This window comes from Panthera onca, chromosome F1 (assembly GCF_046562875.1).
Source record: "Panthera onca isolate mPanOnc1 chromosome F1, mPanOnc1 haplotype 2, whole genome shotgun sequence".
Lineage (NCBI taxonomy): Eukaryota > Metazoa > Chordata > Mammalia > Carnivora > Felidae > Panthera > Panthera onca.
The window spans coordinates 69,734,219-69,761,588 of NC_138355.1; the positions used below are offsets into that span (position 1 = coordinate 69,734,219).

Here is a 27,370-nt window from a genome sequence, read left to right on the forward strand (position 1 = left end):
GGTAACAATAATCGACAGGGGAAACTTTTCTTTAGAGACTATTCACAGCTAATAATAAAGGAAGGAGAAATGACACAACTGGAGGGTCTGTTTGGGGCTCCTATCGATTGATAGGTCTAGACAATGGTCATCAGCAGCCATTAGATTAGAAGGCGATGGACCTAGAGGGCTGCATGGCGGCCACGAAAAGATATGTCCGCATCCTAACCCCTGAAGCCCCGAGAATGTTAACTTGTTTGGAAACGGGTCTGTGTGGATGTAACTCATTACATGAATTCATTCCCGAAATTCAGTTGACGGTTTTGAGATGAGATCACCCTGGATTAGCAGGTGGGGTAAATCCAGTGACAAGTGTCCTCGTGAGAGACAGATGAAGAGGAGACAGACACTTGAGAAGGATGAGGCAACGTGACCTCAGGGGCAGAGACTGGAGTCGTGCAGCCGGAGAAGCCAACGAGGGTCGCCTGCCACCAGGAGATGGAAGGAGCAAGAAAATTCTCCCAGAGTCTGCAGAAGGAGGATGTCACCCCCGGTGTGGACGTCTGGCCTCCACAACCCTAGAACACATTCCTGGGGCGCCTGGGTGGCTCAGTCCGTTAAGCGTCTGACTCTTAATCTCGGCTCAGGTCACGATCTCACGGTGTGTGGGTTCGAGCCCCACATCGGGTTCTGCACTGGCGTTGTGGAACCCGCTTGGGATTCTGTCTCCTTCTTTCTCTGCCCCTCCCCTGCACATTCTCTCTTTCTCTCAAAATAAATATTAAAAAAGAAAGAATACATTTCTGTTGTCTTAAGCCACCACGTTTGTGGTAATTTGTTACAGAGGCCGTAGGCACCTAACACAGCAAGGAGCTTTATAATGAATGGACCAGGCTGAAATTACCAGAACTTCCTGATCAACCACGGCATCGACAATCAGACACCGCGTGCCTCCTGATGGGATACGCGGTACTACTTATGAAATATTCCTGGGAAAAAAAGAATGTATGTTTAAATATTTTTAAAGAATATTTTGTTTATTTGAGAGAGACAGAGACAGCACAAGGGGGGGAGGGGCAGAGAGAGAGAGAGAGAGAGAGAGATTGAGAGAGAGAGAGAACCCCAAGCAGGCTCTACACTGTCAGTGCGGAGCCCCACGCGGGGCCCAAACCCACGAAACCGTGAGATCATGATCTGAATCGGAACCAAGAGTCATATGCTCAACTAACTGAGCCACCCAGGTGCCCCTAAAAATAAATGTATGTTTAATCAAACTTCTAAATATAATTAGAGGGGACAGAGGACCGCATGAATTGTCACTACAGGGACACACTCAACTGAATCTAGAACATGGGAAACCTGGGAAACCTGACAGGGAAATAACCCAGTTTCTTTTAATATATATATTTTTAATGTTTATTTATTTTTTTGACAGAGAGAGAGAGAGAGAGAGAGAGAGAGACAGAGCACGAGTGGGGGAGGGGCAGAGAGAGAGGGAGACACAGAATCCGAAGCAGGCTCCGGGCTCCGAGCTGTCGGCACAGAGCCGGACTCGGGGCTCGAACCCACAGACCACGAGATCATGACCTGAGCCAAAGTCGGACGCCCAACTGACTGAGCCCCCCAGGCGTCCCAACCCAGTTTCTTTTAAACAAATAAACAAAATGGCATAGAAGAAATGAAGGAGGAAGAAATATCACCATCTGAAAGATATTTTTTTAAAAACTAACCAAGAAAAAGTAATCACATGCAATGTATAGACCTTACTTGGATCCTGGTTTGGGCAAGTCAACAATAAAATGATATTTTTTAGACGTTCAGGGGAAATCAATCATGAAATCTGTATTAGAGAACATCAATTGGGGGGGTGGAGTGTGATAATGGCATTATGGTTATTTTTATTTTGTTTAATGTTTATTTATTTTTGAGAGAGAGAGAGAGACAGAGCATGAGTGGGGGAGGGGCAGAGAGAGAGGGAGACACAGAATCCGAAGCAGTTTCCAGGCTCCAAGCTGTCAGCACAGAGCCTGACGCGGGCTCGAACTTATGAACTGTGAGATCCTGACCTGAGCCGAAGTCGGACGCTTAACTAACCGAGCCACCCCAGTGTCCTAAGTATGGTTCTTTTTCAAAGTCATCATACGTTAGAAATACATAGTGAACACGTACAGGTGATTTGCTTTGAAATACTCCAGCAGACATGAACACAAGTGAGGGAATTCATGGAACAGGAAAGAATTTGGGGATGGTCAAGCCAGATGATGAAGGGTTCCAATGTTCTATTTTGTGTGTCTGTTTGAAGTTCTCAAAAAAAAAGTAACAGCAGCACGGAGAGTAGTTGTAGAAATGAGCGGTCATGTGCATGCGTTTTCCGCGCGGGAAAGAACAAAGCGGTGCTGGGCCCAGCGTCTTGGCTTTCTGACTCCATGACAGGCCAGAACTTAGAAAAGCCAGAAGGGCCCTGGAGGAGTGGATGACTGCTAGCATGTTCCAGAATCTAGGCTGCCCTCCCGGGTGCCTGTGGTGAGGCTGCTGCCAGGTGCTGAACAATTAATTAGTTGCAATGTTACTTCTAGGCCCGAGTAGGGTTGCTCTCTCCTGCCCCCTTGTGGTTGAGCGAGGTCTGTAACTAGTTCTAGACAAACAGCTGTGAACAGAAAGGGACAGGTGTCTCTCTGGGCGGCGGTGGCTAATTGCAGAGACAAGACCCTCCAGAGCTCTTTTTATCTTCTCCTCCTGGTGTGGGGACTGGCGGCATTTGAGATAGCGGCGGCTCTAGCAGCCTGGGTCCCTGAATAAGAAAATGAGAAGAGCCCCCTTGTTTGACCACCATGCACAGGTAGCCTAAGGGAGAAATGATCTTGTCTTAAGTCCCTGATACTCGGAGGTCGTTTGTTACTGCAGCATAACCGAGCTCCTCCTGGTGAACACAGCACCATACAGCAACCAGTCCTACAGGCTACCTGGTAAGAACCTGAATAATTGCTGCGGTTGTTCTGTTACTGTTAGTATTCTTGTAATAACAACCGTCCATCATCACAGGTACCATTTACTGAGCACCTCTATGTGCCCCCAGGACGTGCCACCCATCGTCTCAATTACCGATCCCGGCAGGCCCTGGAGGCAGATCTTCCTGCCCCGTGACCAAGATCAGAAAAGCAAAGCTTAGGAACTGCCACAAACATTCCACTTGCTGTCTGAGAGTCATCGAAGATGCCGTTCATTTGATCATTCGTTGTCCTTTATATAAAACCCCATGAGATGACTTCCCTTTAACAATTACAGCCAAGAACCCTCACGGAAAGCAGTTTTACAACATATATATCAAGCACCATGAGAAAGTTCATACCCTTTGCTCCAGTGGTTAGTCACTAGCCCAAGCTTGTTGCGGTGCAGTTAGATTGCTTGAACAGTAAAATGAATAAACAAACGAATTAGTCAATTAATTAAAATAGTATACATATTAAAGAAAAACGAATTAATGAGAATTGAGCTTGTGTCTTGAGTTCCCGGTCTGTTTCCCGCAGCCGGATGTTAAGAATGCTCCCGGTCCAGCTCCCCGCTTCGCCTCGCGGCTGCCGGACACACAGTCCCCTCAAGGCTCAGCCCGGCAGGTGGCTGGTGGCCTTAGCTGGTGCTGGTGTTGGCCGCCTCCTCCCCGAGCACGGGTCAGCTTCCCGTCGGCGGAACAACGCTACGAGTTTCCTACACAGGGTAGGAGACTGGCAGGATACAAACACATTGTGAAATATGCGTAGGCTCATCTTTGCTCGTTCCGTGGTGCCCAGCGGGCAGGCCTGAGGGTTTGGAGCGCTCGGGCCGAGCTGAACCACAGTCTCCGGTGGGTGCGTGGCGCCCCCGCGTGGCGCCCGGCGCAACAGCACCCCGCGTTCTCCCGCGTCGTCCCCGGGTTCTGCCGCCCGCGGTGCTCGCAGTCCCCCTCGACCTCTGGGGCCCCCTCCTCGCGACCCCCGCCGTCCGGCAGGCTCGCTCCCAGCGGCAGGGGCCCCACCTCTGACCGTCTCCCCGGGAGCGTGGTCGGCCGGATGGGCCCAAGGCCACCCCGTGCCCACCCCCACCCCCGCCCCGCCTCGACACACAAAGTCCTCAAGTTACTTAACTGCTGTGTACAGAAGTGGGTTAATGCCCCGGGCGCTCGCCCTCCCCCAGCAGCGGCCGCGGGAGCGCGCGAACGGCCGCCGGTCCGGGTGCGAGCGTCCGGGGGGGGGGGGTGTCCCCCCTCTCGCAGGGCGCCGCCACCTCCCCTCCCCCACCCGGGCGGGACCCTGGGACCCCGGGACCCCGACCGTGGCAGGCTGCGGGACGGGGGCCGCGGCGGCCCTACTCCGAGTAGCAGTACGTCCCGAAGGCCGCCTGCTGCGCCCGCGGGAAGCCGAAGCTGCGCACGCCGGGGTCGGGGAGGCCCCCGCAGCGCGGCCGCGGCGAAGTGATGGGGAAGCGCACGCTGCCGTCCGCCAGCCAGCCGCCGTCGCACTGGTCCAGTCCCGAGAACTTCCAGGCGGCGTAGAGGTGCCCGACCTTGGCCACCGTGGCCCCGCGCCGCCGGCACGCCGCGTGCGCTTCAGACAGCGTCAGCCGCCCGGGCACGAAGAACACGTGGCCTGGGGAGCGGGGCGCGTCACCCCCCGCCGCGGCCGAAGCCTCCCCGGGACCGAGGCCGGGCAGCGGTGGGGGTGCCGAGGCAGGCGCGCGGGAGGCGGGGGCGGGAGCCTGGCCCGCGCAGTGACGCAGGGACCACGCGGGTCCAGGTCCCGCCCCCCGTCACTCCCCCCCCTCCCCCCGCCGCCCGCGCGCTCACCTGCAGTCACCGAAGTGAAGCAGAAGGCGTCGTAGCGGTCGCGCTTCCGGTCGCGGGGCCCGTAGCTGCGGATCCCGGGCCGCCCCGGGCCACCGCACGGGGCGCGCGCGGTGAGCACGGGGTAGCGCACGGAGCCCTCGAGCAGCCAGCCCGCGTTGCACCAGTCCAGGCCCTCGGTCCACGCTGGCGGGCAGGGGGAGACGGGGCGGGGGTCAGAGGGGTCCCGGCAGGAACCTGACCCGAGCTCGCCCCCCGCGGAGCCGGGTGACAGCCCCGACAGGCCCGGGCGGTGCCCAGGTCGGGCGCTCACCCTGGTACAGCTGGGCGTAGGTGGCCAGACGCCCGTCCTGCTCCTCGCACGCCTGTTTCGCCTCGTAGTAATTGAACTGGTACCGGCCCCGGCTGGGCTGGTACGGGAACACCACACCTGGGGGGGACGCCGACAGCCTGAGGAGGGCCGGCAGACGGGGGAGAGGGCTGGGGGACCCCGGGAGAGCCGAGCTGGGGCGGCCAAAGCCCCACAGGAGAAGAGGGGGGCGGGAACCCAAGGGCCTCACCCTCCAGGCGCAGGGTCAGCGCCACGCTCTCGTCCTCGATGCCGTTGATGAGTTCACAGCGGTACCTGCCCTCGTCCTCCAGACGCACGTCCGCGATGACGAGGGAGGCGTCCAGCCGATGCCCCCTCCGCATCCTGGCGCGCCCCCCCAGGGGCCCGTAGCCCCGGGCGTGCAGGCCGTTGGTGATGAGGATCAGCGTTTCCCGGAGCTCCCCCGGTTCCACTTTGCTCCAGCGGACCTTGTAGCTGGGAGGCGGGGCGCCCAGGACGCAAGGCAGCGTGGCCGTGGCCCCACGACGAGAGTGAATGACCTCGTGGATGGGGGGGAGGAGGTAGTGGGGGCCGGGGTGGGGTGCTGAGCAGAGGGGGCCACAGTGGCAGGAACCCCCTGACCCCCACTGCAGGTGCCCGTCCAGACGCTGCTCCCCAGACCCCCCCCCCCCCTCCACTGCGCACTCAGCAAAGGCTCTCACTCCCTGAACACCTCCGACGGCTGCCCTATCCACTTTACCCACCCCTGGAGCCGCTCCCCCACCTTCCCCAGAGTCTGGGCGGGGCTGAGGTCTTACCTAGGTCCCCCAGCGCTTTGTGGAAGATGGCGAGGGCCCAGGGGAGAAGGAAGTGGCAGAATGTTGGGAGACTAAGCAGGCCTGGCATGATGGAGAGTCAGCCCAGCGCCGTCTGCGGGGCACAAAGCGGGGAGGCAGTGGGGTTGGAGATGAGCTCCCATCTATCAGGGATCCCTGAGGGGACTGTCCAGCTGGAAGGCGTGAGGGCAGAGAAGGGGGCTGTTGGGGGCAAAAGGTGATGGGGGAAGGGGCAGTAACACACTCCCTTCCCCCAGGCCTGCTGCGCCGCCCCTCTCAGACCGCAGGGCCAGACTTGGCGCCGCCTCCCCTCCCCCTCCCATCCCAGGGGCCATCCCATCTGGGTCCCGAAACCCGGATTGCCTGGCCGGATTGCCGCCGGCCGCCGTCTCTCTCCTCTCCCAACGCTACCCGCCAGCGGAGCCAGAGTGACCAACGAAACCTTGTCACTCTCCTGCTTAAAGCAGTCGCTCCCTTTGCCCTAAGGATAGAGTTTGGTCTCCTAGCCAGGGCTTCCAGGGCCCTCTGGGATCCAGCCTCTCACCGTGCCTTCAATGTCGCCTCCCACCCGCTGTGCCCTCTGCACAGTCTTCCAGACACGTTGCACTTCTGGCTCCAAAAGCGTCCAGATTCACTCTCACCTGGTTCTCCCAGGCGTCACTGCGGGCCAAACCGCCTCTGGGAAAACCTTCCTCTTCCCCGGCCCGCGGCAGTGCACTGTGGCCTACCACACTGGCCTGGACACTTGTTCTTGGAAGGACTTTGATTAGCCACTGAATTAACAGTGTGAATTTTAATACATATGCGCGTGTAGGCCGTATCAGTGAGGTTTCTGGCAATTACAAAATTATAAAAACTAATTCCAAACACAATTGTCTATTTCAATAGTTGATTTTCCCCTACTTTTTTAAAAAAAATTTATTTGACTTTAGTAAGTAGGCTCTACCCCCAACATGGGGCTAGCACTCACGACCCTGAGACCAAGCGTTAATGCTCGGCCAACTGAGCCAGCCAGGCGCCCCAGTTTTCCCCCTGCCTTATTCTATCTGTTCTTTATCACCTTGACCATTTTTTAGAAGTTGGACTAAGGACCCCTTAGCCTAGCTTGACTCATTTTCTAAACCTGATTCCTCTAAGTGCTAACTGCGTGACTCTGAACGAGTTCTTTAACTTCTCTCGGCCTCAAAGTCCTCATCAGTAAAATGCGGGTAGTAATTCCCATCGACCTCACTGAAGTAACGTGCACGGTGCCCAAAATCGTGTCTGGTATGCAGTAAGCGCCATGTATGTGTTAGCTATTATCCGCAGCATCCAGCATCGCTTCTGGCACACAGTGGGTGCTAAATAAGTGTGTGTGTTTGTGAATGAGCCCACACGAAGGATTCTGGGAAGGAGAGCCGGCCGGGAGGGAGAAGGAGGAGACAGAGCTGGAGTCGGAAGAGGTGGAGACGAGCCCCTCCTCCTCCCGCAAACGAAGGCCTGGGCCGCGGGAGAAACGGGGGGCGGGGCACGCAGGGCCTCGCGGTGGTTGGAGGGCAAGTGCGTGGGCCGGGGACGCGCCCAGGGCGGGAGGGCCGCGTGGGCCGAGGGCGGGTGGGAAGCCACGCCGACGCACCTGCGTGAGAGCGCGCCCGGCCCTCCCCTCGTACGTACGAATCCCCTTTTACGCATGCTCAGACAAAGGGCACAAATTCTAGGAGACTTGAGGGAGGTCGCACAGCTGGTAAGAGGAGGGTTTGCTGGGATTTGAACGCGGATTTGAGGTCAGGCTCAAGCCCACCGGTCTGCACTTCTGTCCTTGAAAGCAGGCGCACACATACCCTCTTCGTAGCCCTTACAGAGAACCAGAGAGCCGACAGCCCCAGTTGCCTACCTGTTAGAAGCCGCTCTCTTCTCAGGGACGGGAGCGACAGGGACTGGCGGCGGGTTCCGGTGAAGGCGCTGCCTGGGCCCCTGCGAGATCCAAGCACTTCAGGGCCCTGGGACTTGGGCGCCTGATCAGCGGGGTCCCTCCTCTTGCACCTTTGAGGAAAGGCTGCTGCCCTGAGCTCGCAGAAGCAGCCAAGGTGCCGAGAGCTTTGTTCCCCCTCGCCACTCCACTAGGCCAGGCTAAGTGACCTGTGTCCAGCCCGTGACCCGGCACTGTATGCGCACTGCTCACTGTCCTGGGCCTGGGGAAGCTGCGGCGCTTGGGGCCAGGGGTGGGGACCCCCAAAGGGATGCAGTAAAGGAGGCACCCGGGAAGGGTTACCTGGAAGAACGTGGAGGGGGTGGCGCCTCGTTTCTTCCTGATGCTCGAGGGCCAGAGAAGGAGCAGACTGCCTGATGGGTATGATGCTGGCCGCTGGGTGTGCGGAGGAGCTACAGGTGAGCTCGAGGACCTGTGGCCAAGCCCCCCCCCCCCCCCCCCCCCCGCTGTCTCGGGTTTTCCCCGAGGGCCTCCTCCAAGCAGCACCCTCCCCTCCCCCAACCAGTCCTCACCTCTGTCCTCCGGAGCCTGGGTGCGCATTGCCTGTGGGAGGAGGCTCTCGGGGTGGGACCCAGACTTCCAGGACCTCCAGCTGCTTCAAGAAACCTGACCCCTTCTGTCCAGCCCCCTGTCTGTCCGTCTGTCTGTTCTTTCCCGCTCCGTCCCCACCCCATCGGAAGCACAAGTTCCCATTGTCTCTGTCTTTCCCCCTATTGTTGAATAACAGGGGCCCTTTCTTTATCCTGTGGGCAAGGGCAACGAAATGTCAACAGCTGGGGATGTGGGATGCGGGACCGGCTGGCACACAGCACCGGAAAAAGGGCCGGGGTAGGGGCAGGCTCAGAACAGGACTGGACATCCCCAGGGAGAGGGGAGTGGGGGCGGGGAGAGCGGTTGGTGAGAAGGTTGAAAGGGGGGGGGGTCCCCTCCACGCCAGGCTTCAAGCCTCGGGAGAGATGTGGTGTGAGGCCAGGGGTGGCGGGGCCCCGTGGAGGGCAGAACGCGTGGTGGGAATAGCACGGGGAGCGAAGGCAGGAGGGCTTTCTGCGCCCGGGAGGGCAACGGGAGTTTCCGAGAAGGACTTCGGAAAGCTCTCCAAAAGAGGGGTCGGTTTATTTGTCCCGCCTCCTCCTATTGCCAGTGCTCCGGAGAAGGGAGGTCCTCGACCTCCCTGGGAGGACATACGCTTCTCCACAGCGCCCCCTAGAGTCTAAGCGGCTGGAGTTCACGCGCCCAGTCCGGACCTTTCTGTCGAGGTACAATCTGCCTCCGACAAGCCGCAGAGACCTCCAGTGGACAGCTCACTGCACTTACCAGTATACACGCCACGGAACTAACCCCCGGATCAGCACATAGAACGTTTCAACGCCCAGGATAAGCCTGTTTCTTTTTTGTTTGCTGTCAGGGCAGAGGGAGGACTCTCTCCGAAAATAGCCATTTAGGAAGGTTCCAGCTTCCGGTCCCTCTTAGCCTTACTTTCTGTCTGTCCGGCAACCCCACATCAGTAGCTTTGGGTTATTGAGATCGTGCGCTTTTTGGAACCGGAGGGGACCTCAGGACGCCCAGCTTCTTCAGCCACCGACCAAGAGGACCTGGTGAGAGAGGGCCTTGCCCAAGCCCGCACGGAAGGCAGCTGTGGAGCCTGGGACTTGCTGCTGTTCCCGCCAATCCCTCTTCGGAGCCTCAGTCGGATTCTCCGAGTCCGCGGGCTGCGGGCTTTTCCGCTGGGGCCGCGTCTCCTAACAGGGAGCCCACGCCACCTGCTCCCTTCAGGGCTTTGGAGGACAGTCTCCACCGTCCTGCATCACCATCCCCGTCCCGAGCCCTTCCCTCCTCCTCCCAGAGGAAAAGGACAAACGGCCCCTGTCTCGGGCCGAGGACACCCGGATCCCATCCCGCGCATCTGGCTGGCCAACACCCAACTCAGACAAACAGCCCCCTGCAGCGGCTCGGAGGGGGACACGGCGGCTCTGCCACCGCCCGGGCCCCCCGGCCTGCCCTCCCGCCTCCCCAGATCGCTTCTGAACCGTGGTTTGGAAGTCTCAGGTGTGTGGACCCACGAGAGGCTGAATTTGGCAGGGAGGAAGGCCTGGAAACAGTTGATGGAGGTGGAAAGAGCCCTTTGAGGACGGAGCTGGGGAAGGGACGGCCCAGGAAGAAATGTGCGGTGAGCCAGACTGCACTCCCTTTGCCCGAGGTCCTCTCACCCCCGGTCCTCAGTCTGCCAGACACTCAGCGGAGGGTTGGCTGCTGGGCTCGCTCTTCTGGGTGGAGGTCTTTGCCACCCGCTGCTGCAGACTCAGCAAGGTGACGGGAACGAGCCCGCACAAGCCCTGACTTCTCTTCCTCGAGCGCCCAGACCTGGCGTCAGGCAGCCGGCCGACCAGCTTCTTGATCCCTGCTGCGCACGAGCAGGTCCCGTTGGACTGTGGCATGAGGGATGAGGACAGTTGGCAAGGCAGGCCTTTAGGCGGTTGCAGGGAGAGGCTGTGGGTGACTGGCAGGACCCCCTCTCCTTCCAGCGAGGTTCACACACAGCCGCCTCCCTCCTCCACCCTGCGAGCCCCAGGCCACGCTTCTCTCTGGCCCAGGCGGAGCCTCCTGGGGGGCTGGATCCCTGCATCCCCGTGGGAGGAGGTAGGGGGGAGGCTGGGGACGCGTCAGTCTTCAGGAAAAGGCGCTTTTTCCACTCAGGACCGCTGCCTCCCACTCTCTATACTTCCGTCTGTCTGCGGAGCATGAGGACGTCACCTCCGTGCCTCAGAGGCCCCACGGAGCCTGGGCAGGAGACTGTTCCTCATCTCGGTGGCCCGGCCCCACCTGGACGTCCTGGACGGAGCTCAGTCTCTTGAGCCCTTTTAAAGCTTGGGGCTCCTGAGAAGTGGGCGTCCCGGTGCCCACTTCAGTAGGACCGGGACCTCGAAACTGGGACTGACCGTGTCCAGGGGGAGGACTTGGCTGGCCGCGTGGCCAGCTCCTGCCTGGCTCGGCAAAGTCTCAAGGGAATGGAATGGGGGTGTCACCTGCTGCTCACCCAACCTGGCCAGTGTTCCGGTCCATCAACCCTGTCTATTCTGAGGGCCTGCTGGGGGGCGGGGGAGCTCCTCCTGTGCGGGAACCTTCTCACGGCACCAGAGGGCTGTCAGAGGAGAGCGGACAGAGCCTTAGAAGGCATGGCTGTCCCTGGCCTTTCCCTGAGGGACGAAAGGCAGCAGTGCTCAACTCAGCATTCTGCTCAATTCGGCCCCTCACCTGGATTCCGCTCCTGGCCACGGATGTACCCACCAGCTAGACGGACACCTGCCCTGTGTGTACAGGACAGAGCTCCAGGGTCCGAACGTTACAGCCACGGGGCATGGTTGAGCCTGCCTCTGAGCCGGCCTTGGGTACCGGTCGTGATTCTGCTGCAGGCTGTGTGTCCCCGGGGCGCAGCCTCTTCACTGGGCCTGTGTCCTCACCTGAACAACGGGACTGCGATCCATTTAAACTATTTTCTGGGGGCGCCCGGGGGGGCTCAGTCGGTTCAGCGTCTGACTCGATTTCGGCTCAGGTCACGATCTCGTGGTTTATGGGATCGAGCCCCGTGTCGGGCTTCAAGCTCACAGCGTGGAACCTGCTTGGGATTCTCTCCCTTCCTCTCTCTCTGCTCCTCCCCAGCTCTCTCTCTCTCTGTGTCTTTCTCTCAAAACGAATAAACAAACGTTAAAAATAAAATGACAATTTTCTGAAGGGCCTCGGTGTGCAGAGAACGCTAACGGATGGAAGTTCCCAGTCTGGGGGTGATGTTTGGTGGAGGTGAGGGTAAGGTCAAATGGCAGGAAGCACAGAGAACAGTAAGAGACAAACATCTAGAAGCTATTTTCATGGTGGCAAAGATTTGACAATTATATTTTACTTTTAATTTTTACATTTAGTTTTTATTTTTTGAGAGACATAGAGAGACAGAGCACAAGTTGGGGAGGAGCAGAGAGGGAGGGAGACACAGACTCCAAAGCAGGCTCCAGGCTCCAGGCTCCGAGCTGTCAGCAGAGCCCGACACGGAGCTTGAACTCACAAACCATGAGGCCGTGACCTGAGCCGAAGTCGGACGCTTAACTGGCTGAGCCACCCAGGTGCCCCCTACAATTATATTTTATTTTTTAATAGTCATGTCACCTGTCATTCTGTTTGTTAATAGTCTGTTCGCCATTGTGTTCAAGGGGGGCATTTATTTATTTATTATGTTTATTTGTTTATTTTTGAGAGGGGGAGGGGCAGAGAGAGGGAGAATCCCAAGCAGGCTCCACGCTGTCATCACAGAGCCCGACACAGGGCTCGATCCCACGAACCGTGAGATCATGACCCGAGCCGACATCAAGAGTCAAACGCTCAGCCGACTGAGCCACCCAGGCGCCCCACGAGTGGACCATTGAAACTGTATTTCTGTTCAACTACCTCCTGCAAGTACCTTGAGACCCCGACTCCCAATTCATGAGCCGTTCTCATGGGGCGGGGCCTGGGGCTCTCCCACACCCCTGCTTGTGCTCTCCGCCCAGCTGGTCGAGGCTAGGTCCCACCGCACCGTGTGCAGACCCCCACTCCCAGGCTCCCGTGGATCAAACTGAAACCCAGAAGGACGTACCCATCTACCATTCTCAGGCCAGAATTTGGATAATTTGCAGAGTGAGCCCCATCCCAGAGCTCCCATCCTTTCCCACGGGAGAGATACTGTCACAGCATCATTCCCGTCTCGTGGACACAAAAACCAGTGTCCAGAGAAGGTTAGTAACTTGTTCAAGGTCATCTAGCCACTAGGTAACCCAGGTAGCTTATGTCCAAAGCTAGAGGAGTTCCTCCCTTCTGTGACAGAATAATTCCTCCAAACTTGGAAAAGGTAAACGGACAAGTGCTTGTTCCGGGTGGTTTTTTGGTATCACTCTGGAGCATCGTCAAAAGCTTGCTTGACAGCCACCGGACTCGCCTGGAGAATGTACCTTTGTTGTTAGTCTACTTGATAAATAGTCCACAACCAGACATTTATAGTTCCGTCCTATTGGTGGTTAACCCGCAGAAGCAGATAAAGTAATCGGCTGTTGTTGCCCAATACAGAAGTTAACCATAAAAGTGTTTCAGTTTGGTTGCCTTAGAAAGTCGACCGGTCTCATATGTAAATTAGTAATCTTACTTTGAGATTCCTTTTTTGCCTTGTTCCCTCATTAATGAGTTAAATCAATGTTTGTTTTTAAAGTTATTTTTAAGTTTATTTGAGAGAGAGAGAGAGAGAGAGAGAGAGCAGGGAAGGGGCAGAGAGGGAGAGAGAGAATCCCAAGCAGGCTCCATGCTGCCAGCATAGAGCCCAATGCAGGGCTTGAACTCACAAACAGTGAGATCAAGACCTGAGCCAAAACCAAGAGTTGGACCCTCAAGCGACTGAGCCACCCGGTGCCCCTGCATGTTCTTATTTTCTTTTTCTTTTTTTCTTTTTGAGAGAGACGGAGTGTGAGTGGGGGAGGGGCAGAGAGAGGGAGACAGAATCAGAAGCGGAAGCAGGCTGTCTCCAGGCTCTGAGCCCTCAGCACAGAGCCCGACGGGGAGCTCGAACCCACCAACCGTGAGATCATGACCTGAGCAGAAGTCCGATGCTTAACCTGCTGAGCCACCCAGGTGCCCTGCATGTTCTTTTTAAATCTACTTGAGATCATATCCTAGGAGCTGTTCCCTGCCTTGCTCTTTTCGCCTAATAGTGTATGGCATGTGTCCCATCAGCATGGGACATAAAGCTTCCTCTGGTTCTGGGTCTGAATGGTGTCCCAGTGGGTGACTGCAGCATATTTACCCTGACGCCCCCTGGTGGACATTCACGGTGCCACAGGTTGGGACAACTAGTTAGACATCGTGAGGGAAAAAATATAGATGTATATGAGCCACAACCCTCTCCATAAACGAAATCAATTCCAGGAATCTTAGAGAATTAAATGTAACAGTGAAGCCAAAATGAATCCCAGACTAATCAATTTTTCCACTGGAAGGCAACTTTTATTGCTTTTTAAAAACACGATCACGCGATGATACACTTAATTGTATACAACTTAACATCAAAACATTAAAAATGAAAATCTCCCTCAATCCCACCACATAGAGTAAATTGAACATTTTCTTGTTTGTCCTTCCCAACTTCCAGGACCGGGATCACGTGGGTTGAGTCGGGAGTCTGGGCTGCGGTGCTAGCGTGCAGGGCGCCCGAGGGCCAGCAGGGGGCGCGCGCAGGTGTCCGCTCGCCCTTGGGACGACCCTCGCTGTCTCGCGAGCCCGGGGCGCAGGGGGCGGAGTCCCGATTTCTCAAAGTCTGGTTCCGAGGTGGGGAGTTGGGGGTGGGGGCTTGCGGGGTCTCCCACGCCATCCGTTGCAGGGCCGGTCCCACTGCTTTTCCACTGAGGTCTCTGGAAGGACTGCACTTTAAAAATAGAAAAAAGGGCAGCTCTCCCTGCCCAGGATCCTCCCTGTGCTTTAATAAAATCACCTTTTGCACCTAAAAATAAATAAAACAAATAGAAAACAAGCAACCCAAATGTGGATGCATCTGCTCCCCTGAACACTGTGTTTCTCCAGGGTGACTCTAGAGGTGGCCCAGAGCTGCGGAGGACAGAGGCCCCCTTGGCGCCTGCCCCCTCCCGCCCTCCGGGCTCACCCCACCCCAAGGCCAGCATTTCTGCGTTCGGGGTTCAGGCCCCTTCAGGGGGGACATGAGGCCAGGAATAGGTCCACAGAAGCACTTGGGGAGACAGCGATTGGAGTTCAGGCCTTGACCCCGAAGGGACAGGAGGATGGTACCAAGCGCAGGTGGCAGTGGTGTTTCTGGGACACACCTGTCTCCCCCTGAGACCGCAGTCCTCTCTCTTCATCCCCGTTTTGTGTGCCCTCTGGTCTTCCGCTGACTTGCCTGCAAATAGGGACAACTACATCCAACGCGGGGTCACGGTGGGGATCAAATATGATAATGTTTGGGAAAATGGCATTTTAAACTGTAAACCACCATTATAAAAACCATTAGTTTTCAATAACAAAGCACTGTACGAAGAGGGTTGTAATGTGTTTATTATCGCGAACTGGGTCAATGAGGTAGAAAAACGAGGGACTGCCTAGGCGAGGGATTAGGAAGTCATCTCGGTCTAAGGAAAACTGAGACCTGGGCGCCTTCTTTTCCACCCGGAAACGAAAGTAAACGGAGGCTGTTCTGTAAACATGCCAGTTCTTGTGATACAGGCTTTTCAAAGCCCCGCATTGTACTTGCGACCGCAAGCTGTTTTGTCTAAGCTCGCTCTCAGGTTTTGTTTCATTTATTTATTTACTTACTCATTTTTGAGAGAGAGCAAGAACGCAAGCAGGGAGGGGCAGAAAGAGGAGGAGGAGAGAATCCCAAGCAGGTTCTGCACACGAACCCTGAGATCATGACCTGAGCCGAAACCAAGAGTTGGTCGCTTAGCCTGCTGAGCCACCCAGACACCCCAGTTTCAGGTTTTATCTGCAGGGGAAAAAAAGGGGGGGGCGACAAGAGCTGGGGAAGAGAAGTGACTCAGGCGTTCATGAGCCCTCGGGCTTTGTTGGGGGGGGGGGGGGCTTTAAACGCAGTACAGAAAATTAACCCAATACCTTGAGGATTTCACTCGAGTCCAGAAACACAGAAAGGAATTCGAGTCGGTAATCCCAGGGTCACGCTCACTTCCTCTATGTTTCTCTTCTCTGTGCCAAATCCCTCAGCACTGACTCTGGGCTGTACCCATTTGCTGCTTTAAAGTTATTTTCCAAGGGGCGCCTGGGTGGCTCAGTCAGTTAGGCGTCCGACTTCAGCTCAGGTCATGATCTCATAGTCTGTGAGTTTGAGCCCCGCGTTGGGCTCTGTGCTGTCAGTTCAGAGCCTGGAACCTGCTTTGGATTCTGTGTCTCCCTCTCTCTCTGCCCCTCCCGCACTCACACTCTGTCTCTATCAAAAAATGAATAAACATTAAACAAATTTTTTTTTTTCAACGTTTATTTTTTTATTTTTGGGACAGAGAGAGACAGAGCATGAACGGGGGAGGGACAGAGAGAGAGGGAGACACAGAATCGGAAACAGGCTCCAGGCTCCAAGCCATCAGCCCAGAGCCCGACGCGGGGCTCGAACTCACGGACCGTGAGATCGTGACCTGGCTGAAGTCGGACGCTTAACCGACTGCGCCACCCAGGCGCCCCTAAACAAAATTTTTTAAGTTATGTTCTGATAAAATAATATATGCTAACTCCAGAAAATTTGAAATTCGGGGAAAAGGTACAAAGAGGAGGAAACTCTTACCCATAATCCCTTCACCTAGGAACGGCTGCTTATAACATGTTCGTGTTCTTCCTTTGTTCTAGTGTGCCTGTGCATTTTTTAAAGGTATAATTCACATGCTGTAAAATGCAATTCAGTTGTTTTTAGGATATTCACGAGTTTAGCTGCCGCCACTATGTAATTCCAGAACAATTCATCAATCTAAAAAGAAGCCCTGTGCCCAGATCAGTCACTCTTCATTGCCCTCTCCCAAACTGACTTGTGTCTACAGATTTGCCTGTTCTGGACATTGTGTGTAGACGGAACCACACAGGATGGGGCCTTTGTCTCCGGTTTCTTTCGCCTGGCACGTTGCCAAGGTTTCTCCACATTGTGGGGAGCACCGGCCCTTCACTCCTTTTGATGGTCAAGTAATATTGCACTGCGTGGGTCTATCATGTTTCATTTATCCATCCAGCAGTTGATAGATGTTTGGGCTGTTTTCACTTCTTGAATATTATAAATGATGCTTCTATTAACATTCACACACGAGTTTCCATACAGACATAGGCTTTCAGTTCTCTTTGGGCGCACACCCAGGACGTGGGACGGTCGTGTCCTATGGTAATTCTATGTTTAACTTTCTCAGGAACTTTCAAACTGTTTTCCAAGGCAGCTGCCCCGTTTTACATTCCCACCAGCAATTACACGAGGGCTCCAATTTTTCCACATCCTCTCCATGTTGTTATCCTTAAAAAAAAAAAAAAAAAATTAGTTATCTGAGTAGGTGTGAAATGGTATCCCTTATGATTTTCATTTGCATTTCCCTGATGACTAATAAAGTTGGGCATCTTTTCATGAGCTTATTTGCCACGCGTAGATCTTCTTTGGAGAAATGTGCATTCAGATCTTCTGTCCACTGTAAAATTCTGTTGTCTTTTTATTGTTGAGTTGTAGGAGTTCTTTATATATTCTGGACATTAGAACCTCAACCGATACATGATTTGCAAATATTTTCTCCCATTCTGTGGATTGTCTCTTGAATTTCCCGATAATGTCCTTTGGACCACAAAAGTTTTAATTTTAAGAGATTTAGAGAGGGGTGCCTGGGTGGCTCAGTTGGCTAAGCGTCTGACTTTGGCTTAGGTCACGATCTCACTGTTTGTGAGTTCAAGCCCGGCGTTGGGCTCTGTGCTGTCAGCACAGAGCCTGCTTTGGATCCTCTGTACTCCCCTTCTCTGCCTTTCCCAGGCTTGTGCCCTCTCTGTCTCTCTCAAAATAAATAAATAAATAAAACATTTTTAATGAAAAAAAAAAGAGCCTTAGAGATTTAGCTCCTACATTGAGTTCTCTGATCCATTTGGAGTTAGTTTTTGCATGATATGAGGGAAGGGTCCAAATTCTTTTTTTTCTCTTTTTTTTTTTTTTTGCATCTGGCTATCCATTGTTTCATCACCATTGTTGAAAAGACTATTCTCTCCCCGTTGAATCCTGGCATTCTTGTTGCCAAAAAATTGTCCATAAATTTATGGGTTTATTCCCGGACTCTGGATTCTATTCCATTGACCTGTACATCTATCCTATACCAGAACAACACTCTTGATTGCTGTAGCTTTGTAGTAAATTTTGAAATAGAAAAGCATTAGTCCTTCAACTTTGTTCCTTCTCGAGAATGTTTTGGCTATTCTGGGCTCCTTGGATTTCCATATGAATGTTTGGATCAGCTTGTCAATTCATGCCAAAAAGCTGACTGGGATTTTGATAGAGACTGTGTTGAATCTGCAGATTCATTGTGTTGAATTTGGAGAGGATTGTGACATTAAGTCTTCCCATTCATGAACATGGGCATCTTTCCATTTATTTAGATCTTCCTTATTTTCTTTCAGTAACATTTTGTTTTCAGGTACAAGTCTTGTACTTCCTTTGCTATATTACTTTAATGCTTAACTGTCTTATTCCTTCTGACGCCGTTACTTATGGATGTTTAACAAGGATGAGCCCTTACCTATGGATGCCTAACAAGAATGAGCCCTTCTGTTAAGTTCCTCAAGATCCACATATGAGTGAAAACCTAACAGAAGACCATGGGGGAGGGGAAGGGGGAAAAAAGTTACAGAGAGGGAGGGAGGCAAACCATAAGAGACTCTTGGATACTAAGACCAAACTGAGGGTTGACGGGGAGTGGGGGAGAGGGGAAAGTGGGTGATGGGCATTGAAGAGGGCACCTGTTGGGATGAGCACTGGGTGTTGTATGGAAACCAATTTGACAATAGATTATGTTAAAAACAACAACAACAAGAATGAGCCCTTACCTATGGATGTTTAACAAGGATGAGCCCTTACTATGGGCGCCATCTTGTATCTGCTCTTTTCACTTCAATTACATCATAGACATTTCCCCCAAGTTATTAAGAATCCTTCTTCAACATCATATTTTAAGGCTGCATGTTAGCCCACCGTGTGGTCACACTAACTTATTTAGCCATTCTGTTGTGGGCTATTTAGGTTCTTTACAATTTTTCCATTTTTAGATATTACTGTAATAAGTATTTCTATGTACCGTGCTATGTCTGCAAGCCAGATTACCTCCTTCAAAGTACTCGCGTATTCTTGTTCTAACAGCCTTTGTTTCTACTCTTGTGAGGAGGCGTGAGACTCCACGTCACTTGGAACTCCTTGAGGCCCACTTCCCTTGCAATCCCACACCGTCCCCAGGGCCAGGCCTGCACCTTCAAGGGAGGCTCCTTCAGAAAGCTTCGCCCGGGGGCCCCCGAACACGGGCAGGTACAGCCATCTTACTCCCCACCCCCACCCCAGTACTGTGTCCTAACCTCACCAGAGCTCTTGTTCCTGTGATATAAATGCTTGGCAACTTGTTGTATCTCAGCAAGACTGTGAGGGCCAACAAGACAGGGCTGGACACTTTTATACCTCCAGCCCTTGGTCTCTAGAAAGCCCTTAATGGGGGCACCTGGGTAGCTCATCAGTTGAGGGTCCGACTTGCTTTTGGCTCAGGTCATGATCTCACAGTTAGTGAGTTTGAGCCCTGCATCGTGTTCTGTGCTGACAGCATGGAGCCTGCTTGGGATTCTCTCTCTCTCTCTCTCTCTCTCTCTCTCTGCCCCTCCCATGCTTTCTCTCTCTCAAAATAAATAAACTAAAAAATATGTTTAAAAGTATTAAAAAAAAAAAAGAAGACCCTTAATAAATGTTTATTGAATAAATGAGTCAGGCAGAACACAGAGCTCAAGGCCTTAGACCAGAATAAGGGCCCTGGGTCAGGGAATTAGGGCCACTCGGTTTTTAGAGTGACCCACAGAGTATTGTGGGCTGGGAAGGGCCCCTGCGGTTCCCTCATTCCGGAGTTTTCAAACCTCTTTTATCACCACAATATGATGTAAGACATTGGATAGGGAGAGGAGAGAGAAGAAATGGAGAGGGAGGTGGTGGAAACTGAAGCCCGGTCTGGGGATTCCCTCAGTGGTCCCCGAGAGACCACAAAAGAACCAAGTCTGTAAAGGTGATTTAACTAGTCCAACATTCTAATTTTCCAGACAGGGAAAGGGTGCTCTTGAGCAGAAGTGACTTGTTCGAGGTCCCACAGTTAGTGGCAGAGAAAAGGACTCAGAAGTGACTCCCATTCACAGAAGATTCCAAAACTGAATCCAGTGTCTGAGGAGCATCTTCGTAGCAATCACGAAGAATTTCACTAGGCAAGCATCTAGAATTCCACTAACCGAGCGCCATTGTTTAAACTAGTGTTCCCATGTAGCATTTTTAAAAATGTTTATTTTTGAGAGAGGAGGAGACAGAGCGCTAACGGGGAAGGGGCAGAGAGAAGGAGACACAGACTCGGAAGCAGGCTCCAGGCTCCGAGCTGTCAGCACAGAGCCGGATGCGGGGCTCCAACCCACCAACCCTGAGATCATGACCTGAGCCGAAGTCAGAGGCGTAACTGACTGAGCCACCCAGGCGCCCCTCCATGTAGCATGTTTAAAAAAAAAAAAAAAATGTGTATTTATTTTTGAGAGAGAGAGGGGGAGACAGAGAATCCCAAGCAGGCTCTGCCCTGTCAGTGCAGAGCCCAACGTGGGGCTCGAACTCACTAACCGTGACATCATGATCTGAGCTGAAACCAAGAGTCCAACGTTTAACTGACTGAGCCACCCAGGCGCCCCCCCCCCCACCTCCGCACCACATTTAGCATATTTTAAAAGTAAAGTTAATTTTACGGAGAAAATGTGATGAAGAGGAGTGTGACAAAGTGAGCAATTTTGACAAACCTTACCGCCGGTTTTTTCTCTTCCAGTTTCTGGAGCAGGTGCACCCTTAACTTCCCGTAAATACTGATATAGGGAGGCCGATGGGCGGATTTTTTCAGGTTTTAGTTCTGCGGGGGGCTTGGCGGGGCCCGGGCACAGTGGGTGTGGCTGGGGGCATGTGCAACGTCTCCTGCTAACTTGTTAGCCAAGTGCAGCGAACTGCACAGTTTGCTCAGTGGAGCCACCTTGCAAGTGCAAAGTCCCCAGCTTGGCGCGCATTCCGGGACCCCGGGGCCCGGCGTCTCGCTCCGGGCCCCACCCCCACCTCCTCCAGCCCCACTCACGGCGTCAACGACCCCGGCCAGGCCAGAGGCTCCCGAGTCAGGGCATCACCAGTACCAAAGAGGCAGGTCCCGGCACAGCGTTTGATGAGCCTACTCAAACCTCCAAACGCCTGTTCCCGCAAGCTGTGCACTGGTCCCGCCGAAACCACTCCCGACGGGCCCCCTCCCGACCCCTGCGCGCTCCCCGGAGACTCCTTCCCCACGTCTGTGGCGGGACTAGCTCAGCGTCGCAGCCAAAGCTGTTCTCGGCGTTCCCGGGGCCAGTTAGGACAAGTCCCTCGGCCGCTCCGGGGCTGTAGGCTGGCGGCGAGTAGAACACCCCCGAACCTCCGGAAACGGGCGCGCGAGTTTCCATGGCAACCATACCCGCCAGGGCGCCTCCGCAACACCCACCAGGCCCCAAGGACCCGGGCTTCCGCGGCCCGTGATGGTCTCTATGGTTTCGGCAGCCTAGAGGGGCCGAGTCCCCGGCACTTCCGGGAAGATGGCGGCGCCCTGGTCGGAGGAGGCACGTGTTCCTGCGAAGAGGGCCCCGCGGTGACGGTAAGGGGCTACCGCCCTCCGCGACGGTGGCATTCGGAGCCCGGGCTCGGGAGCAAAGGCTAGAGCAGGAGAGTAGCTTTGCCCGGCGGGACCGCGGCGGGAGGGCTGGGATTTAAACCTCACGAGGAAGGAGGCTAGGGAGAGGGTAGCGGCCCTTTGGAACTGCTGTCAGGAGACTGGCCTAGGCCACTTTCCCAAAAAACTCAGGTTGACAGGAGAGGAGATAGTTCGTGAAGGCGCGCTCGCAGACTTCTCAGAGCCTGCGGCGCGCAGCCTGGGATCTGGTTGCTTCTGTCCACGGTTATCCACGGGCAGCGGGCTAAAGCAGCCCCCACCTGTGTCATACCGGCTGGACGCATTCTCACTCCGGGCGCTGCGTTAAGTGCACTGGGGTTGGAGAACAAAGTCCGACTCCGATTTCCAGGGCGAATGGTTTCTGCCACGAGGGAGAGGCTGCGGTAAACCTTTCGTCGGGAAGCACAGAGAGCCGTAAGAGACCGAGGGGGTATTAACACCAGTTCTGGGATGTCTGAGATCCCGGATCCCCGACTTGCCAGCTCTCTGATTTGGGCGGGTAGCTAAACTCCTCAGTGCCATTTCTTCGTTTGCAAATGATGGCAACACTTGCTAGTAGGATTGTTGGGAGGAGGAAATAAAATAATCTGTGTAAAGCAATTAGCAGCATGCTGGCATCGCGTAAATGTGTTAGTGTTAGATGTTTTTATTATTGAAATTTGGGGGCTGATACATCAGCGATAACTTCTGGGAGGAGGCAGAGTTTTGAGGTAGCCTTAAAGGCCCCAGTGTTTTTTTACCATTCTTAAAAATTCAAGAAGCAACAGAGAGCCATTTCTTCATTCAGCGCTTTTTTGTTGGGATTCTCGGAGTATCAGGTTTTCAGGTAATCGTCCTTTAATCGTCCTTCAGGGTAAGAACGTGAACAGAAATGGAAGTCATTCTGGGTTTGTTTTCATACCTAACCAGACTGGTCATCATTGTTTTTTTGTTGTTGTTTTTTTTTTAATGTTTATTTTATTTTTTGAGAGACAGAGAGCGAGCGGGGGAGGGGCAGAGAGAGTGGGAGATCTAGAATCTGAAGCAGGCTCCAGGTTCCGAGCTGTCGGCACAGAGCGGGCCTCGAGCCCGTGAACTGTGAGATCATGACCCAAGCTGAAGCCGGACGCTCAAGCAACTGAGCCATCCAGGCGTCCCTTTGTTGAGTATTCTTATAGCTCAGGTTAAAAGCCTGTCAGCTTTGTTTTTACATGGTAATAAACGGCGGGAGATGTTGTCGGGCAGTGGTGAAGAGCAGGGAGTCTGCAGACAAGATGTCTGGTGGCCGTCTACACATCAGCTCTGTAACCTGGAGCAAGTTGTCTAACCTCCTTAGGCCTTAATCTCCTCATTTCTAAAGTAGGGAGAGTAATACCTTTCTGAATGCAGAGTACTCTTCCCAGGCTGGGAAGATTGAGTGAACTCATCATGTGGCGAGCTCTCGGTACATTTCGGTATTATTATTGACACTAGGATTTGACTTTTCGACTTGCTGACCTCTCTGTGGTCAGACAGGGAGCTAGCTCCCCAAAGACTGGGCCTCCTTTCTCTGTCTCTGCCCCAGGTTCGGAAAAGAATTTTTATGAGAGCAGCCGGGATGGATTTGATGGGTGATTTGGGCACTTTCCCCTTTTCTCTTGAAGGGATGAGAATGATGTCGTCTACTCTGCTGAGGGCCTGAGCTTAGTGACCCTCCCGTCACCATGAGTGTCACGCCAGAGATTAAGAGCCGTGGGATGAAGTTTGCCGAGGAGCAGCTGCTGAAGCATGGATGGACCCAAGGTCATCCCCGTGGCGCCCCTTCCACATCCTCCCAACTTTCTGGCCACTTTCTGCCCAGGGGAGCGGCGGCGTCCTGGGCTACCCATTTGTAATCCGTGCAGCTGGAGGAGGAAAAGCTAGTTTAAAGGGAAATTTACAGGTGAAAATTCCCAGCTTTTCCAGAAAATGGAAGAGTGGAAGAAATTTTACAGTGGGTCCGTGAGAAAGAAGTGGTTGGGAGGACTGGGAGAGGGGGGAAGGGGCACAACCTCTGTCCTGGAGGAAGCATGAAGGAAAAGGCAGCTTGAGCTCAGACAAAGGCAGGGACACTGTGTGCAGAAATGCCAGGAACAGTGGGACTGGAGGGCATCCGCCCGGGACGGAGTGTACCCAGCGCTCCGTGTGGGAGGGCAGAGTGGCCCTCCCAGTGGGGGCTCAGGGCAGGCGGCAGAATAAACGGGTCGCTCCCCGTCCTGCAGGCAAAGGTCTGGGCCGGAAGGAGAATGGCATCACCCAGGCCCTCAGGGTGACGCTGAAGCAGGACACTCATGGGGTAAGACTGGGCAGGCTGAGGGAGGGCAGTGTGGATGGGAGAGGGGGACTCTGGGGACAGGGCGGGGACAGGTCCTCAGGGTTCACACTTCTTCCTCTGGCAGGTGGGACATGACCCTGCCAAGGAGTTCACGGACCACTGGTGGAATGAGCTCTTCAACAAGACTGCAGCCGGCTTGGTTGTGGAGACTGGGCAGGTAGGAGTGCTGACAGATGGCCATTGGACCGTGGGGGCCTGGGACACGCCTGTGCCACCCATTGACTGACACCTTCCCCCAGGATGGAGTCCGGATAAGGCATCTTTCTAAGGAGACTACCCGTCGTAATCGTCCCAAGCCCAACTTGTTGTATCAGAAGTTTGTAAAGGTACCAGGGGCTGGGTGTGAGAGGGTCCATCCTTTTTCCCCCCTCCCTGGCCTCCCCCGGGGCCTGAACAGTTGCTTTGCATGCCTTACCTGTTCTGGGGACCACCCTAACGTCGCATTCTGTGACCAACCTTGCCATTGCTTGTCTAGACTGCCTGGCCCTCGGCCAGGACTGAGGTCTGCAGGTCCCGTGGATCCTACCATCTGCTGAGGGGCGGCGATAGAGGGTGGGGGGACAGAGATGCCGCCAGAGCAGGGTGAGAGGGGATGTCCAGTGCGAAAGACTCCAAATCCAGAGGGGACCTGAGAGAGGATCTGACCCATCCTCTGTATTGTGCAGTTGTGGCCCAGAGTGGGGAAAGTGGCTTGTAGACAGGACTAGAACCCAGGTCTGCAGACTCCTGCTTTCCAGCATACTGATAGAAGGGAGCATCTGTTATGTGCTGTGGGCTCTGTGTCATGTAGCAGCCCTTTCCCCTGGTCCTCATCACTGTGGCCATTGTCCTTTCTGCTGGATTTTGTCTCAGCCTTACACGCAGACTCCTCACCCTGTTAGTTCAGTGCCACAGAGCATCCAGAGTGCTCTCTGTAAGAGTTCACTGGGGCTCTGGCTCGTCCCTGACCTAGGAAGACAGTCCTGATGTGTCACACTGGCTCATGTGCCCCTGCAGCCTGGTCCTGTACTCACCCTTGTTGAGACCTCTGCACTGTTAGCCGGATAGAATCAGTTCTCAGGAATGTTCCATCTTCTTTCACCTTCAGGGCTTTGCACGCGCTCCTCCCGCTGCCTTTCCCCCTCTGCCTGCCAACTTTTGTTTGTCTTCCGGAGCTCACCAAGGTCCTGAAGCTTCCCTAAACCCTGAAGTCAGCTTGGGTACCCCTCCTCTGGCACAGGCAGCGCTTTCACCACGATGGCCTGTGTTCTGCCATTCTCCCTTCGCCCCACACGTAGATTTCACGTGGGCTGGATCGCTCGATCCTGTTCCACTGTGTACCCCAACCCTTGGCCCGCGGTAGGTTTTCAGTCCGGTTAAATAAAGCCCTGTGTGTAGGTGTGGGGGAGGGGTGAGAAGCACCCTCTTTACAGTCAGCACCATGAGGACCTGCTGGTCCGGAGCACTCCCTCCTCCCTTGTGCCCACTGCCCCCCACCCCCCACAGCTGCAGCCCACCCCCTGCCCGAGTTGGAAGTATGCAGCTCGGCACACCTCCCTGGGGGTCTCAGGGAGCCGTATCAGGGACTGGCAGGTTTGTGCCTATGGCTACCAATTCCTGGGGGGTTCCAGGAGGGGAGAGGGATTGGCAGTGGTGTTGAGCGGGCTCTGTCCACCCCCATGATCACTCCTTCTAGACGGCCACGCTGACGTCAGGTGGTGAACAGCCAGACAAAGACGTGGAGAGCCACAGTGATGATGACAGCCAGGGGTCCAAGCCTCCAAAGATGTGAGACCTCATTTCAGTGGTGGGGGGGGTGCGGGAGGAGAGACCTTTGAACCTCCAGAGAAGGCACCAAGTCTCGTGCCTGACTGGGCTGCTTCGGGTGGAACCGCGTTGTACTGATCTTTGCATCGCCGGCACCTGGAAAGTGCCAGGTCCCGAACAGGAAGTCAGTGTTGAAGGAATGCCTTAGAGGGCAGGAGAGGGCAGGCCTTTCCACGAGCTCTGTGTGTAATTCTTGATCCCCCCACCCCACAGTCTGACCGATGAGATGCTGCTCCAAGCCTGTGAGGGGCGAACAGCACACAAGTGAGTAGCGTTCGGCTCCCCGGGCTCCCTGCCTTCCTCCCTGTCGCAAGCCCACCCTAGAGGATGGTCTGCGCCACCCTGTACTCTTCCCACCCCAGGGGGAAGGGTTCCAGCTGCCCGCAGGCAGCTCCGCAGCACCTGGGGGGCTCAGTCACTTAAGTGTCCAGCTCTTCATCGTGGCTCAGGTCACGATCTCACGGTTCATGAGATCGAGTCTCACGTCGGGCTCTGTGCCAACAGTGTGGAACCTCCTTCTCTCTCTGTCCTTCCCCTGCTCACGTGCGCCTTCTCTCAAAACAATAAACGTTGGAAAGAGACAGAGGCAGCTCCTCCCCTGCCAGTTCTGCACACAATCTCGGGACTAGGCCTGCTCCCCCATACCTCACTCCGACCCGGGCCTCCATGTGTTCCAGGGCTGCTCGTCTTGGGATCACGTTGAAGGCTAAGCTTGCTCGGTTGGAGGCCCAAGAACAGGCCTTCCTGGCTCATCTCAAAGGCCAGGACCCCGGGACCTCTCAACTACAGTCTGAGAGCAAGCCCCGCAAAAAGAAGAAAAAGAAAAGAAAGCAGGAAGGGGAGGAAGAGGCTACGGCAACTGATGGGGATGCAGAAGAGGAGTGCCCAGAGGACCCAGGCCAGAGCACCAGGAGAAGCCAGAAGAAGAAAAGGCAACGGCGAGAAAAGGCGGTTGCGGATGAGACAGGGGGCACAGCTGTCGGAGGCGGGGACGGGGAGGCCACAGGAACGAGTGAGCTGGGAGAGTGGAAGAACGGGGAGCAAACGGATGAGCCCTTCGGGAAAAGGAAGAAGCGGCGGCACCGAGCAGAGAAGGTGGGGGTGTCGGGTGGAACAGGAGGCATTGGGCCGGAGCAGGCGGAGAGCGGGGCACACGCGGAGCCGGGCAGCAGACGCGAGCAGAGGCGGCGGCAGCAAGACTTGGGCGCAGAAGCCACGGCCCGAGCTGCCGAAGACAGTGGGGCCCAGGAGGCAGCGAGCAGAAGGCACGGTGACGGGAAAAGCAGGAGAAGGAAGAAGAAAAGGCAGCGGCCCCAGGAGGAGGAGGATGTGGGGGAGGGGGAGGGGGGCAGAGCTGGAGTCAGCCCCGATGGGAGAACAAGGAAGGAGAAACAGAAGAAAGACTGAAGGGCAGGTCAAGGCGGGGCTCTACAGATTCCTTTTCAGGACTTGAAGTCTGAGACCCCCAGTGGACAAGCGCTCCTGCGCCCTCCCCGTGAGGAGTCCCTCCCAAGGAGGAAGTCGAGTGCCAGAGCGCCAGCTGCTCACAGGACAGTGTGGGCACAGCGCTGGGGACTGTGGGGACAGGAAGGCAGAGGCCCTCTGGAGGGGCACCCTTGCTGAAGGCAGATGCAGGTATAGACAGAATTGATTCCAGCCCATAGCCTGCCAGTGTCAGCACTAGAAAAAGTGGTTAGCTTGGGCTCCAGGCCGGGTGGAAGTCCTGACTGGCCTCTCCATGCCCCGCCTGCTAACATCCTAAATACAAATTCGTTTCCTGGGATGCCTCTGAAGGGATTTCTTCTGTTCACCTCCGTCTTGCTACCCTGTCA

The 27,370-nt window shown here is 54.9% G+C and overlaps 2 protein-coding genes and 2 long non-coding RNA genes across 6 annotated transcripts; 1 reads left to right on the top strand and 3 right to left on the bottom strand.

Annotated features, from left to right (window-relative positions):
* Positions 1-1,891: 1,891 nt before the first annotated feature.
* Positions 1,892-7,866, bottom strand: HAPLN2 (hyaluronan and proteoglycan link protein 2). The gene is made up of 6 exons (XM_060644638.3): positions 7,815-7,866; positions 5,924-6,035; positions 5,356-5,709; positions 5,109-5,225; positions 4,799-4,981; positions 1,892-4,601 (listed from the first exon to the last, which is right to left on the bottom strand). Exons 2-6 carry the CDS (start codon positions 6,009-6,011, stop codon positions 4,321-4,323), a joined length of 1,023 nt encoding a protein of 340 aa, XP_060500621.1. The 5' UTR covers positions 6,012-6,035; positions 7,815-7,866; the 3' UTR covers positions 1,892-4,320.
* LOC144614819 (uncharacterized) lies at positions 7,867-9,045 on the bottom strand. The gene is made up of 3 exons (XR_013553026.2): positions 8,413-9,045; positions 8,193-8,278; positions 7,867-7,894 (listed from the first exon to the last, which is right to left on the bottom strand). It is a non-coding gene; the product is annotated as an uncharacterized LOC144614819 (long non-coding RNA).
* Positions 9,046-13,903: 4,858 nt separating this feature from the next.
* On the bottom strand, positions 13,904-21,196 carry LOC132686746 (uncharacterized). Of its 2 annotated transcripts, none has more exons than XR_014136457.1 (3): positions 20,465-21,196; positions 16,219-16,926; positions 13,904-14,418 (listed from the first exon to the last, which is right to left on the bottom strand). It is a non-coding gene; the product is annotated as an uncharacterized LOC132686746 (long non-coding RNA). The 2 variants fall into 2 exon arrangements; XR_009613853.3 differs by having other exon boundaries at positions 20,783-21,195.
* Positions 21,197-21,210: 14 nt separating this feature from the next.
* Positions 21,211-27,321, top strand: GPATCH4 (G-patch domain containing 4). Of its 2 annotated transcripts, none has more exons than XM_060644647.3 (8): positions 21,211-21,325; positions 23,023-23,161; positions 23,620-23,693; positions 23,797-23,889; positions 23,972-24,058; positions 25,408-25,499; positions 25,752-25,802; positions 26,216-27,321. In XM_060644647.3, exons 2-8 carry the CDS (start codon positions 23,083-23,085, stop codon positions 26,943-26,945), a joined length of 1,206 nt encoding a protein of 401 aa, XP_060500630.3. In that variant the 5' UTR covers positions 21,211-21,325; positions 23,023-23,082; the 3' UTR covers positions 26,946-27,321. The 2 variants fall into 2 exon arrangements, with proteins under 2 accessions (XP_060500630.3, XP_060500629.3); XM_060644646.3 differs by lacking the exon at positions 21,211-21,325 and adding an exon at positions 21,483-22,226.
* The last annotated feature ends 49 nt before the right edge of the window (positions 27,322-27,370 follow it).